The sequence below is a fragment of the Spermophilus citellus genome (genome assembly GCF_964194105.1).
Source record: "Spermophilus citellus genome assembly, chromosome: 10".
Taxonomy (NCBI): Eukaryota; Metazoa; Chordata; class Mammalia; order Rodentia; family Sciuridae; genus Spermophilus; species Spermophilus citellus.
The window spans coordinates 82,641,632-82,656,634 of NC_138197.1; the positions used below are offsets into that span (position 1 = coordinate 82,641,632).

General features: G+C 31.7%; 1 protein-coding gene across 5 annotated transcripts in view; it reads left to right on the forward strand.

The window, feature by feature from the left end:
• Window positions 1–15,003, forward strand: part of USP15 (ubiquitin specific peptidase 15) — a 115,910-nt gene that overhangs the window by 38,357 nt on the left and 62,550 nt on the right. For all 5 annotated transcript variants that reach the window (XM_081309955.1, XM_081309956.1, XM_081309960.1 and 2 more), the window contains 2 exons: window positions 5,487–5,632; window positions 13,290–13,351. In XM_081309955.1, the coding sequence (XP_081166081.1) occupies window positions 5,487–5,632; window positions 13,290–13,351 (208 nt within the window). The remainder of the gene's footprint in view (window positions 1–5,486; window positions 5,633–13,289; window positions 13,352–15,003) is intronic.

Here is a 15,003-nt window from a genome sequence, read left to right on the forward strand (position 1 = left end):
ATTATGACACATTGATATTTTTGTTGTGAATGAATAACTTAGGGAATCATAATCACAAATATCAGTGGATTTTATTTCTTTCCTTATCTTTATATATCTTTATATCTTTATATATATATTTAAAATATACAAAAATTTTCATTCTATTTAAAAAGCCATGTTTTATTTTAAAATCAAGAATACATTCAATAAAGTTTTAAAAATAAATTGTGAATTTAATAAAAATTATAAGTCAAAATAAAAACAAAAAATGATTGTTTCATTTTAAATAATGATTTTATAAAACAAGATTAGTGGTGATGATATTGATCTTTTTGGAAAATGTAAACAATGGAAAAGGATACATGACATGTAGAACTCAGCATGGAAGAGAGATTAGCACATTTATTAATTATAACACTGAATAAGATTACCTTATCCGAACCTATCATTAAGAACATTAAAGTAAATAAGGGCTGGGATGTAGCTCCCTGTTAACAGTGCTTGCTTAGCTGGTGAGGTCATTTGGCTTTTACCACTTTCAGTTTCATAGCAGGAAAGTACTTTTAATCTGTATATTTTATGAAATAGTAACATTCTTCAAAACATTAATTCTAATATTTTTACCAAATAAAATATTATATTATGAATTCTTTATTCTCCCATCTTTATTTAGCTGGAACATTTATTTATAAGTTCAAGGTTGAATTTCAGTAAACTCATTATAATTTATTATGGATAAGTTATTTCACATTTTGAGTTTCCAGATTTTTAGAATATATTTAAGATAATAAAACAGTACTACATATTAAGAACTAGATGTTTTCAAATTGTGAAAATTATGTTAATTATGGTGATCTGTGCACAATCAGAATCTGTCTTTCTAATAAAATTTGTTCATTAAAATTAATTCAGAAACTAATCCCTGCAATCTGCAGCCAATTGGAATATAAATGAGGAGCTATCTCTAAAATTAGTTGATAAAGTTTTCTAGATATTTTTAAAGTTTGATATTTTCTTCATAGTTTCATATTTACATACATAATATTTACATATATCCAAGCCCAGCCTCTGCAACTTGGTGAGACTATAGATAGTTTCATATTTACATACTTTTTTTTGTTAAAGTATCTAAATAGTTTGACAGGAAAATTAGAAATGAAACCATAAGAAACGTTATTTTAGATGATTTATTTAATGCTTTTAACTTATGAAAATTAGTAAATGGTTTAATTTCTGAATTCATAGCAAGCATTTTATAGTTCTCATGTTAAGTACCAAGTAAGAATTTGTCAGGGAGAAATTCAATTTGTAAAGGATCTCTGCTCCAAAAACTTTATGAACTAGTATAGATTTTAATCAGCAGTCTGAAATATTCTACTTTTCAAAATGCCTCATACATTGAATATATTTCTTAAAATTGAATATGAACTTAAATTTTCTATACAAATTCTTATCCTGTTAGATCAATGTTTTTCCAACTGGCAGTCATTCCTTTGGTGTCTTTTTATACAGTTTTGAGAGTAAATAGAATTGAATGAAAAGTATCAGAGTATAAAATATCAATGCATATGTATGTCTGCTAACTCAATTTTTTACTATAGGTTTTAGTTTAAAAAGTTCTGCAAAAATTAAAGTTAATTGAACCAGGCATTTTAGAGGCTTCTATAGTTATAGTTATCATACAACATAACAGCTATTGAACACTTAATATGGTTTTAGGCACTTTTCAGGAATGCTGTTATTTGAACCTTAACAACCATAAAGCCTCATGTTAAACATGATGAAGCTTAGGCTTTCATCTACTTCAGTTCACCCTGATAGCAAATGGGAGAGCCATTTTTTTTTTTAAGTTGTAGTTGGACACAATACCTTTATTTTATTTTTATGTGGTGCTGAGGATGGAACTTAGTGCCCTACATGTGCTAGGCGAGCACTCTACTGCTGAGCCACAACCTCAGCCCTGGGAGAGCCAGTTTTTAATTTCATTAACCAGGGCTCTTATCTGAAAATCTTCTTCCTAACTGGTACCTTACAACAGTTTGTGCATGGTAAAATAATGTTCATTTTAATTGGACTGATTTTTACTTTTCTAAAGAACATGAGTTTTGAAACAGAAAATTTGGATAATAAAAATGAATGGAATTTTCCCTTTTTAAAAATCTTGGTTGAAAATGATCAAAAAAGTCATGTACATGAAATGGTTACATTAATTATATAAACAGGATTAAGAAATATAATTTCTGGTACACACTTGTAATCCCAGCTGCTCAGAAGACAAGTCCAAGCCCAGCCTCTGCAACTTGGTGAGACCCTTTCTCAAAAATGAAAAGGGATGGGGATGTAGCTTAGTGATAGAGTGCCTCTGGGTTAATCACCTAGTGCCACAAGTTTTATTTTTTAAAAACATAATTTTCTGGCTTTCATTATCACTAAATTAATAAATGTTCTGTTTTCAGCTAATACTGTCTATATTGATTTATAGTAGAATGATAGAAGCCATAGTCAAAAACTAAATAATCTGCCATATGAGGGTTTAAAATACTTGCCTTTGAATATTTTTCTCCCTAAATTGATATCTTAGGGTAGTGAACATGCTCCAGTAAGATAATAAAATTAGATTTTATATTTCTTAAAGGCTAACCACTAAAAGCAGAATTTTTGTTCTTAAACTTTTTGAAAAATACTTTGTAAAATTTATTAATAAAATTGGCTGGCACTCTTATTAAATATTCCTACTAGAAATGTTTGTCATAATTTATTTCTATTGCCTATTTGTTTATTTCCTCTTTCTGTAGCTTTTCATTAACTGGCTAATAGAATCCAATTAATATATGGAAAAAAAATGCTCTCAATCTCTGGGAATTCTCAACCGCAGTGATCTTGACTTGCACTTAACCTCAGCTACCAGTTCCCACAGTTATTGTCTAGGCTGTCATATGTAACTGTACTTGTCCATCTCAGTTTCTGTATCTTGCTTTCTGGCTCATCTGCTCCCATTCTCTCTCTAGCCAGTCACATTAATGTTACCACTCCCTAGACATTCCTTCTATCATGGTCTCTGATGACCTCCCTATTTCTAAGTTCAGTGGTAATTTAGGAGTCTCCCATCTTCTTAACCTGCCAGCCAACAAAATTTAGCACAGTAAACTACTTTCTGTCTAGAAACACTTTATTTTCTTGTGGTTTTCAGGGCACAGTTTCTTCCTAGCTGCATCTTGTGAGAATCCTTTGTAAGATTGTCTTCATATTCCTGATCTCAAAATATCAGTATCTCCATGCTAAGTACTTGGATCTCTTTTCTTTTTCTTGGTGATTCATCAGTATTTTCAATATCTTTTAAATTTGTATGTCTTGCCCCTAATTCTTCCTAATTCTAGTTTCATCTACTCCAGATCTTTACTTGTATATTCGTAAGATCCTCAAGATAATTATCATTTATAAAGTGAAACTCTTCACCCTCACTCCAAAATCCTGTTCATTCTTCCTCAACTCAGTAATGGCCACTTCTTCAGGTTGCTAAGGTCAAGAACATTGGTATCATTCTGATTCCTTTATTTTTCACCCTCAAATACTTTACAGTCTATCCTCTGTCTCATCACTTAAATCTAAACACTTCTTCCATTTCTACCACTTTGTTTTGTATTACTCCATAGCCTTGTCTCCGACCCTTGAAACTCCTGCCATCTATAAAAGTGAACATGAAGAATGTCAGTCCTGTCATTTCACTTATTTCTCCAAAGCTCCTCCATGGCTTCCTTGCTTACTCAGAATGAAATTAAAATTCTCTGATAGCCCACAAAATTCTATGTAAGGTACAGAAATACCTTTAGGTTTCATTTCTATCTCATTCATTATACCTCAGTGCCTTGCTCTTCTAAAACATGCCAAGCACATTCCCATCTCAAGGCCTTTGGATTGCTATTCCTTATACCTCTTATGTCCTTTCCCTATATAGAACTAGATTACAAAACTTAATGAAGAGGAAATTTCCATGTATTATTGTATATACTATATATTGTGTACATAAATATCTGTGTGTCGTAATAGAAAAAAATGTCTGGAAAAGACATTAGAATGTTAACAGTGATTATTTCTTGGTAGATGTCAGTATTTTCAGTATTTTTGCAATGAACAAAAACTATTTCTGCAGTCAGGAGAAATGTATTCATTTTTATAGAAAGACGAAACTTAACTTCTTTGGCTTCTTTCTTTCCCTTGATAGGAATAAGGGGAACATAGTGTTCTGTTTTTTGATCTAAGCACTATTTATACTGTCATTTATGTGTCATTTTGGAATCTTAATCCAAAATAGTGATGATGAATGTGTTTTTCTTACACATTTCTATTTTAATAAGAACAGAAAAAAATATAGAAAGACAGAAAGCAGTACTGATCATTCATTTATATTATGTCCTTTTTAAAATTTCTGCTTAATGTGCTTTGTTTTGAGATGCACTGCAATATTTACTACTAATTTAATACCCTATCAAAATTTCATTGATTACAAGACTATTACCGAAATTTAGCTGCTAAATAGAATATAAATATAAACATTGGGATAAATTTATGTAGAATAGGTATAGCTTTTTAAGTTTCTTAAAAGAACATACATTATGAAGTTGAGTGTTTTACAAACAATGTTTTTCCCCAAACTAACCAACTATTCTAAATTTTATATTATTCCATATTTCATCATATCATTAAATATTTTATTCAGATTTCTTGAGTCTGTTAGGCAAGTTATTAACCAATTAACTGTGATAATTCTGTCCAGTATTTCTTTCGGTTATTTCAAAATCTTAAAAGATTCATTTAACTATAGGTACTGAAACGTAATTACATTTGTACCTTCAGATACAGAGATAATCTTATATCTTATGTTATGCAACTTAAGCTACTGGTATAAAAAATACTCAAAAATAATTGATTTAGGATTAAGGAAAATGTATAGTTTTACCTTGAATATAAGAAATTTTGACAAATACACACTTCCCATCAAGCAAGGGACATTCCTTTTCATTTTGTGTCTGTATGATCTAGTTAGCTATTCAGACTATAAATTATTTTCTGTAGTATAAATTATTCTTAAATTTTTTATGTAGTAAATTAGTAGCATCTTTTAATCATACTTTAATTTGTACATATCCACAGAAAATATTTTGATTTTGTAATTAATCAGAAATTCAAGTCCATCTTGTAAAACAAATTATACTTTAGTGTTGTGTGAATGAACTTTTTTACCTTTTGAGGTCTTTAATTTTTCAAGTAATCATTTGTCCTAGTTACAATTATTTTTTTTCCCCTAAAAACCACAACTGGTTTTACAAACTTTTTTTGTGTATTTATTGTGTTTTTCTTTAAATATTTTTCACATATATGTTCATCTGTTCTTGCTATTCTATTCTTATTTTAAGCTTAAATCTTGTATTCAGGTAAACATCTAGCTTTTCATGGTATGTTTTTAAAATATATTATATTGACATATCTTTCCTTCTTAAATCTAGATACAATTGAAAAGGAAATAAGAAAAATCTTCAATATTCCAGATGAAAAGGAGACCAGATTGTGGAACAAATACATGAGTAATACATTTGAACCACTGAATAAACCAGACAGCACCATTCAGGATGCTGGCTTATACCAAGGACAGGTATTGTTTAACAGTATTGTTTATTTTAAGCATATTACACATGAAATTTGTTGGATTCACAAACTTTAATGAATATCCTGTAATGTATAGTGGGTTCTACTGTCTTCACCTTCTATCTCTTCTCATTTCTACCCATGTTGGTCAGTAACTATAACTTCTGATTTCCTTGAACTTATGAATAATCTACTTGTTAAGAAGAAATTATTAATGTTTTTTTTAAAAAGCAGTTAATAGTACAAACTGGGTCAGCAGACTTCCTCTGAAGTTCAAGTAATAAATATTTTAGTTTCTACAGGCCATGAAGTCTTTGTAACTGTAACTGCCCTTGTAATAGCATGAAAGCAGCCATAGCCAATATATAAACAAGTGTACATGACTCTGTTACCATAAAACTATTTTTAGCAGTATAGCACACTAAGTGGACCATAGTTTGCCAACCCTTACTAGCAGGTATCATCTCCCAACTTGGTCTTTCTTTAATGGCATAACCCAAGAAATGAACATATTGAGAACTTAAGATTTTAATCATAATCAGCAATTGATTCTTTTAAACATCTCTTGAGTTAATCTCTTTATTCTATTCCCAGCCCTTATCTTTCATATTCTCTTAACAAATGCTGCTACTTTCAGTCTCTTATATGTCCACACTCATTCTTATTTGTGCCAGAATATTCATTCTAAAATGTAAATCTGATTGTTTTCCTTTTTTATACCTTTTCTCATTCCTTAATGACTATAAAGTCCAGAAACTTTAACTTACTCATGGTTTAACCTCTTCTCTATTCTTCCAGCATCTTTAGATTATACTTTGTCTTATGCTTTTTACTGTGGCAATACCAAACTGAACTACATCTGAACACAGTATGCTGTTTCATACTACTAAACTTTTGCCTACATAATTTATCTGCCTGATGTACCCTTCTTCCCGTTCCCTGCATTCTTCTGGCAAAAATTGCTTTTTATCATCCAAATATTCAAATTATCCATCCCATCCCATCATGTAGACACACCAGATCAAATTATTCATTCTTCAAATTCCTACTCAAATATTATATTTTCTCTTAGACTTTACTCTATTTCTCAATATCCCCTGATTTTTCTACTTTCAGGAAAAATTTCTCCTTCCATGATGATTTACAAATATGTCTTTTGTATTATTCATTTTGGTACTTTAATTATATATATAGTATACTTATTTAGACTATGAGGTTCTTCTGTTAGTTGGATTACATATTTGTAAAAATTTTTATTACTTAACGTAGTGCCTGATGATCCAATATATAGAAGTTTAGTTTTGTTCCGTTTTATTAAAAATTATTACTAACATCACTAATATATTACTGGATTGTGAAAAATTTAGAGAAACCAAGGGAAATTAGTTTTTAATAAAAAAACAGTGATTTTCAATCTTAGCCATGATATTTTAAGTAAAATCTTATAAAATTCAATATGTAAGGATTAAAAGAGAAATTATCTGATGAAACTGAAGTGAGGACATTGGAGCTCTACCAATTAATCTACACTCCCTTCTTTAGCTTCTTTTCTGTTTTCCATTGTTTACCACTAGAATTTAAGGAGTATAATTTGAAGTTATATAGAATTATTTTTCTAAATTTTTTAAGAAATCCTATGTAATAGGATATTATTTTCCTCACTGTATACATTAGAAAACTGAAGTCTTAAAAACTCAACCCAGAGTGGATCAAGGACCTAGGCATTAGACCAGAGAGACTGCAACTCCTAAAATAAAAATGTAGGCTCAACTTTCCATCATGTGAGCTTAGGAACCAACTTCCTTAATAAGACTCCTAAAGCACAAGAAGTAAAATCAAGAATCAAAAAATGGGATGGTATCAAACTAAAAAGCTTCTTCACACAGCAAGGAAAAGAACATGAAGAAAGAGCAGAATGGGAGAAAATCTTTACCACCAGTACCTCAGCTAGAGCATTAATTTCCTATAAAGAACTCAAAAAAACCCCACAAATAATCCAGTCAAAAAATGGGCAAAATAACTGAACAGTCACTTCAAAGAAGAAGAAATACAATCGATTAACAAATATATGAAAGAATATTCAACACCTCTAGCAATTAGAGAAATGCAAAGCAAAACTACACTGACATTCCATCTCACTCCAGTCAGAATGGCAATCATCAAAAATACAAACAACAATAAATGTTAGCAAGGATTTTGGGGAAAACATACACTCATACATTGCTGGTGGAACTGCAAATTGGTGTAGCCACCCTGGAAAACAATATGGAGATTCCTCAGAAAATATGGAATGGAACTACCATTTGACCCACCTATCCCACTCCTCAGTATATACCCAAAAGACTTAAAATCAATGTACTGTAGTGATGCAGTTACATCAATATTATACCAACTCCGTTCACAATAGCTATAATGTGTGTCCAATCTAGGTGCCCTTCAGTAGATGAATGAATAAAGAAAATGTTCCTATACACAATGGAATATTATTCAGCCATAAAAAATGGAATTATGGCGTTTGCTGGTAAATGGAACTAGAGACTATCATGCTAAGTTAAATAAGCCAATCCTCCCTCAAGAAAACAAAGATAAAATGTACTCTTTGTTATGTGGGTGCTAATATGCAGAGAGAGGAAGAACAGAAGTTCACTGAATTAGACAAAGGGGAAGGAAGGAAGGGGGATGAGAATAGGAAAGACAGTAGAATGAATTGGACATAACTTTCCTATGTTCATATATGAATATACCACCAATGAAACTCCACATCATGTTCAACCACAAGAATGGGATCCTAATTAAATATAAGTTATAATCTTAGAAGACATAGAGTCATACCAACATAAATAAAGTTATTTCATATTAGACAGAGGTGTCATAAGCGTACATTGTAGAAAAGATAGCCTCTTCAACAAATGGTGCTGGGAAAACTGGAAATCCCTATGTAGAAGAATGAAATTGAACCCTACCTCTCATCCTGTACAAAACTAAAAGGGGGTCAAGGACCTAGGCATTGACCAGAGACTCTGTGCCCACTAGAAGAAAAACTAACCCCACTATGTCGGCTTAGGAACCAACTTCCTCAGTAAGACTCCTAAAGCATACAAGAAGTAAAGTCAAGAATCAGTAAATGAGACTGTGTCAAATTAAAAATCATCTTCACCACAAAGAAAACAAGCAAGAACATGAACAGAGAACTTACAGAATGGTAGAAAATATTTACCAGCAGCACCTCAGATAGAGCATTAATTTTCAGGATGTACAAAGAACTCAAAAAACCTTACATAATAATAATAATAATAATAACAAAGGGATAATGTTCTCTCTGATATGTGGATGCTAACTCACAACAAGGGAAGGGAAGGGGAAGATTAGAAGTTCATTGGACTAGACAAAGGGAAATGAAGGAAAGAGTGGGAGGATGGAAATACAAAAGATAGTAGAATGAATCAGACATATCTTTCCTATTCTTTTTTTTTTTTTTTTTTAAAGAGAGAGTGAGAGAGGAGAGAGAGAGAGAGAGAGATTTTTTTTAATATTTATTTATTTTTTTAGTTCTTGGCAGACACAACATCTTTGTTGGTATGTGGTGCTGAGGATCGAACCCGGGCCGCACGCATGCCAGGCGAGCGCGCTACCGCTTGAGCCACATCCCCAGCCCTCTTTCCTATTCTTATATAGGAATATATGACCAGTGTAACTCCACGTCATATATAATCACAATAATGAGATCCTAATTGGAACAAGTTATTCTATGTTGTATAATATGTCAAAATATATTCTGCTATCACATGTATCTAAAAATAACAAATTGAAAAAGGAAAAAAAACCCTGAAGTTTAGAGAAGTTAAATAGTTTGATATTCTTGCTATAAAGATATGCATTTACTAGGCTGAAGAAAAGGAGAGTAAGTTCATTTAATAATAAGATTGAATATCTTTAAGGATCCTTGAGTTGAAATGTTTCAAAGAATATTCATTAAATATTCTAGATCTTTTAACAGTTCTTTTTTTTATTTACTTTTCTCCACCAGGTTGTTAAGATACAATATTAATGTTTAATAAAATATAAGATTCAGTTGCAAATACCTTCATAGACAAGGGAGGAAAGAGCTTGGAGAGAGCTCTTAGGAAGAATTCCTGAGTGTATCTAAAGATGTTTAGGATGGGGAGGGAGGGACTTTGGGGGAACACCAGAAGGAACCTGGGCTTCAATCTGAAGACAGTGTCAGATACTGTGAAATACCCTCACACTATGTCACCTCCACACCACAGGCAATTTATGAGAACAGGAGGGGTAATTAGCTTCCCCCTTCTCCCAGACTTAGTCTGTCTCCTTAGTCAAGCTGTCCTGCTTTATTCCTGCCTTAGTCTTGGGCCCTACCGTGGAATGTTAAAAAATATAGCTTTTCCGTCTAATTAGCAATTCTTTCTGTGATAAATGAACTAAACATTATCCTTCTTTTAATAAAACTGAAAGTATCCTCATTAGAAAGTAAGGCAAAGTGTCTTTATTAGAAAGTAAGGCAAAGTAAGTGTCCCAAAAAAGGTAGATTTTCCCTTTTTTCCTTTTGTGTATGTGATTTAAAATTTGAAAATTTTCTAAAAATATCTTCATTTTGATTTAGTTTTAATATAAGCAGAATTCTATTCAGAGAATAATATAGAGACATTTGAATAAAGAAATGAATTTTATTATTTTTGATGATGACCTTTTAACATTAACATCAGTTGCTGTAAAAACATCAAGTTTTCAGTACAAATACTGTTAGAAATGAAGGTATTGTGACTAAACAATGTTAAATGTATTATTTTGAAATTTTCTGCAGCTAAAATCTCTTGTTTTATAGCTGATTTAAGTTTTCCAAATGACCATGTTATATGTGTCACTAAAATTACAAGTTGTAGTAAAGAAAAACTTTATTCAGAAATGATCAATCATGGGGCTGAGGATGTGGCTCAAGCGGTAGCGCGCTCGCCTGGCATACGTGCGGCCCGGGTTCGATACTCAGCACCACATACAAAGATGTTGTGTCCGCCAAGAACTAAAAAATAAATATTAAAAAATTCTCTCCCTCTCCCTCTTCCTCTCCCTCTCCCTCTTAAAAAAAAAGTGATCAATCATAAATTCTATAATATAAATCTTTAAAATATATAAAAACATATTGGAATGATAATTTGAAATTGAAGCAATGGCTAATTGTCTCCGGTAGATAGGGAGAGGAATATGACCTGGAGGGGACCAGAATGGTAGGTGGACAATTTTAGGGTAGCTGGCACAGATATCCAGGAGACACATCTCTGTGTTCAAGCAAAAGTTTATTAACAGAGAATATCTGCCAGGCTGCCCTTTTGCAAGGCGCAGTAGCCAGTGTCACTTGAATGGAAGCTTATATATCTTTTGGACAAGGAACAAGAGCAAACTAGAATTGACCTTGGGTGTAGGTGGTTGGGTAACAACAAGTTTTTTTGTGTTTAGGGACCTTGCAGTGGGCGGGGGTCAAGGGGATAGAGTACCTTAAGTTTCTTTTTCTTAGCAGTTTATAAGTTTTGGTTTCAGGTCAAGATGGAGTCCCAGAACCAAAATGGAGTTACTAATGTTTAGGGACCTAACACGCAATGCACTTGTTCTTTATGTTTTTTATTACAAATACATCATACAACTTTAAAAAAAGACAATTTTAATACATTTTAATATTTTAGCATTATCTTCCAACATGGTTTCATGAATTGTTTAATCAGTGTTTTATTCATTGCATGTTCTGAAATAGGTGTATATTTTACATGGTTAGAATCAAAATGCCAATTTATAAATGACCTGGAATCATATAGTCCATAAAAGTATATTGTTTAAAGTATGTAGAATAGGTTAAAAATTACAACTATGAGGAAAATTAATGAAACTGAATATATAGAATGTATCCATATAGACTGGGTTATCTTATTATCACAAATTTCTTTTGGTAATTATTTTAAAAGTAAATTTTTCTTCTTTGCACAAACTCATCTACATAGCAAAAACTAGAAGAAAGACTTCCTTTTTATTCTGGAATATATAAGGAAGAATTGGGGATGTTCAGATGAAGTGCAGCTCTGCCTCACCCTTTCACTTTATTTATTTATTTATTTTTATATTTATTTTTTGGTTGTAACTGGACACAATATCTTTATTTTATTTACTTATTTTTATGTGGTGCTAAGGATTGAACCCAGGGCCTCCCACGTGCTAGGCGAGTGCTCCACTGCTGAGCCACAATCCCAGCCCCTCACTTTATTTTTTTTTAATTTTTAAAAAATTAATTAATGTATTTATTCTAATTAGGTATATATGACAGCAGAATGCATTTTGATCCATTGCACACAATTGCAGAACAACTTTTCATTTCTCTGGTTGTACTCGATGTAGCATCCCACTGTATGTGCAGTCATAGGGTAATGATGTCCATCTCATTCCACCATCTTTCCTGTCCCCAAGCTCCCTCCCCTTCCCTTTGCCCAAAGTTCCTCCACCTCCCCCCATTATGGATCATCATCCACTTATCAGAGAGAACATTCGGCCTTTGGTTTTTTAGGATTGGCTTACTTCGCTTACTGCTTAGCATGATGTTCACCAACTCCATCCGTTTACCTGAAAATGCTATAATTTCATTCTCTTTTAATGCTGAGTAATATTCCATTATGTATATATACCACAATTTCTTTATCCATTCATCTATTGAAGGGCATCTGCACAATTTAAATATTATATGAGTTGAGCTGTTATAAACATCGTTGTGGCTGTGTTACTGTAGTATGCTGATTTTTAAGTCCTTTTGGAATAGATCAAGGAATGGGATAGCTGGGTCAGATGGTCATTCCATTTCAAGTTTTCTAAGGAATCCCCATACTGCTTTCCAGATTGGTTGCACCAGTTTTCAGTCCCACTAGCAATGTATGAGTGTGCCTTTCCCCCATATCCTCTCCAACACTTATTGTTGTTTGTATTCTTGATAACTGCCATTCTGACTTGTGTGAGATGAAATCTTAGCACATTTTGATTTGCATTTATCTAATTACTAGAGATGTTGAACATTTTTTCATATAATTGTTGACTGATTGTATATCTTCTTCTGAGAAGTGTCTGTTCATCTCCTTAGCCCTTTATTGTCACTCTTTCATTTATTAGATGCAATTTTTATCTACCTCAGGTGTGCTGCAACAGGGAACTTCAGTTTGATTCTCATAAATGTGACTTATTTAAATATTAAAATATTCTATAAACTACATAATGACATAGTAAATGATTTAGCTAAGATCAGACTGTTTAACAGCTATACCCAATGGTTAAGCATCTGTTATTTGCAGTGTATGTTACAAGCTACCAATACAAATGGAAAACATACCTTCTGAGTTTATATTCTATTTACTTGGTTTAAACTTTCTTAAAAGTTATAGAACCAATGATTTTCTTTATTTGCCTTCTTTTCTCATTATCATTACTGACTTCTGCTTGAGATCTTTTTATCTCCCTTGCCTAGTTTTGGAATCAAAATGCAGATATATCTTTACTTTGTCTATTGTATCCTTTGAATAGTCACAATTATTTTAGTTCCTTAGCATATGTAGCTTATCTTTTAACTTATTTTAACTTAAAAATAATGGGAAAATGCCCTTTATGTGTCGTATTTGCAGGTATTAGTGATAGAACAGAAAAATGAAGACGGAACCTGGCCAAGGGGTCCTTCTGCTCCTAAGTAAGTGCTTCCATTCCTTATGACTTAATTGCATGATTTTGTTGCCTTTGATTTCAGATAATGAAGTCCAGAATGATAGAAGAACCTAGTTGTGTATTGCAAAAATACATTTTTTAACTTTTTGTCATCTAAGTTTACAATTGAATTAAGGTATTACAATTTAAAAAGCTTCCAGTTCAGATCTCTTATAAGGTACAGTGTAAATTAATGTTACAAATGGAAAAGTTGCATTGTCTAATATACTAAATGTTTAAACATTTTGATTTTCTCAAACTATTTTTGTGATTTTTAAGAAAAGTATCTGTTAAGTTAGTACTTATCACAATGAATCTGATGTGAAAGTAATATTTTTATTTATTTAAATAAATGTTTTAGAATATAAAAACGTAAGTAGAGATGTATCTAGAGTACTAAGAAAGAGATGCTTTTAATGGTAAATGAGGGAGGAATTAAAACTCTTTTTAAGTGTTTTTAGAATTATGAGAGCCACACTCCATTATGACAAACACTTAACTCTGGTTGTGTTTCAATATTTAGACTTTTCAAATCTTTGAGAAGTAATATGGTACATTTGCCACCTATAATTGCAATGGAGAATAAATACAAGAGGGACGCTCTATATTCAAATGTGTTATTTTCCTCTAGCAAATATTTATTCCAAGTGAGATAAGTGAGAATTATGAATAGCTTTATATCAGTTCTGTTTAGTTGCTGCCAATGAATTATGAAAAATATCTATGTTTTTAGAGCTTTAGAATTTCAGATTTTCTGATGAGGGATTATGACATTTTGAAACCCTTAAAATATTGATTTTTAACTAAATTACTAATTTAGTAGATGATAGCACATCAAATTTAAAATAAAAAGCCTGCTACTTTAGTTTTTTTCAAGACTAAAATGTACCTTCAGTAAGTGGTTCTCTATCCTTTTTATCTTGCATGAAGTTTTTTGGTTTAAATTTGTCATGAGAAGATGCCTAGTAGATATGTTAATTACATTGTCATGACTTTTATTCTTTTTTAAAAATACTTTTAGTTGTAGATGGACACAATACCTTTATTTTATTTACTTATTTTTATGTGTTGCTGAGGATCAAACCCAGTGCCTCGTACATGTGAGGCAAGCGCTCTGCCACTGAGCCATAATCACAGCCCCTGATTTTTATTCTTTCTTACCCTATTTAGTTGAACATAATTCAAGGGTAGAACTTAGTACAAAAGTAGAGCTTTTAGCCACTGGGGTTGTGGCTCAGCAGTAAAGCATTAAAAGACTATGAGTTGAATCATACCTGTTAAAGATTTAGAAGGTAATAATATTTTTATGAACATTTATTTATAGTCTTTAGATCAGAACCATTGCTTTTTTTTTCTAACTTAAATTGTAGTATACTTGCTATATCTTTAAATAATTTCTGAAATTACAAAACTGGCTATAGATTAATATAAAAATATAAATGAATTACAAAGATTGAGAAGTCTTTGGTACATAAAATTACTGATTTTCTGCTAGCTCAATGCTTTATTGTGGTATTGTTTTGCTTTTCTCTCTTTGAGACAATGTTTTGCTATGCTACCCAGATGGCCTCTATCTACTGGGCTCAAGTATATTCCTGCCTCAGCCACCTAGTTGCTGGTATTGTAATGCATGCTAAC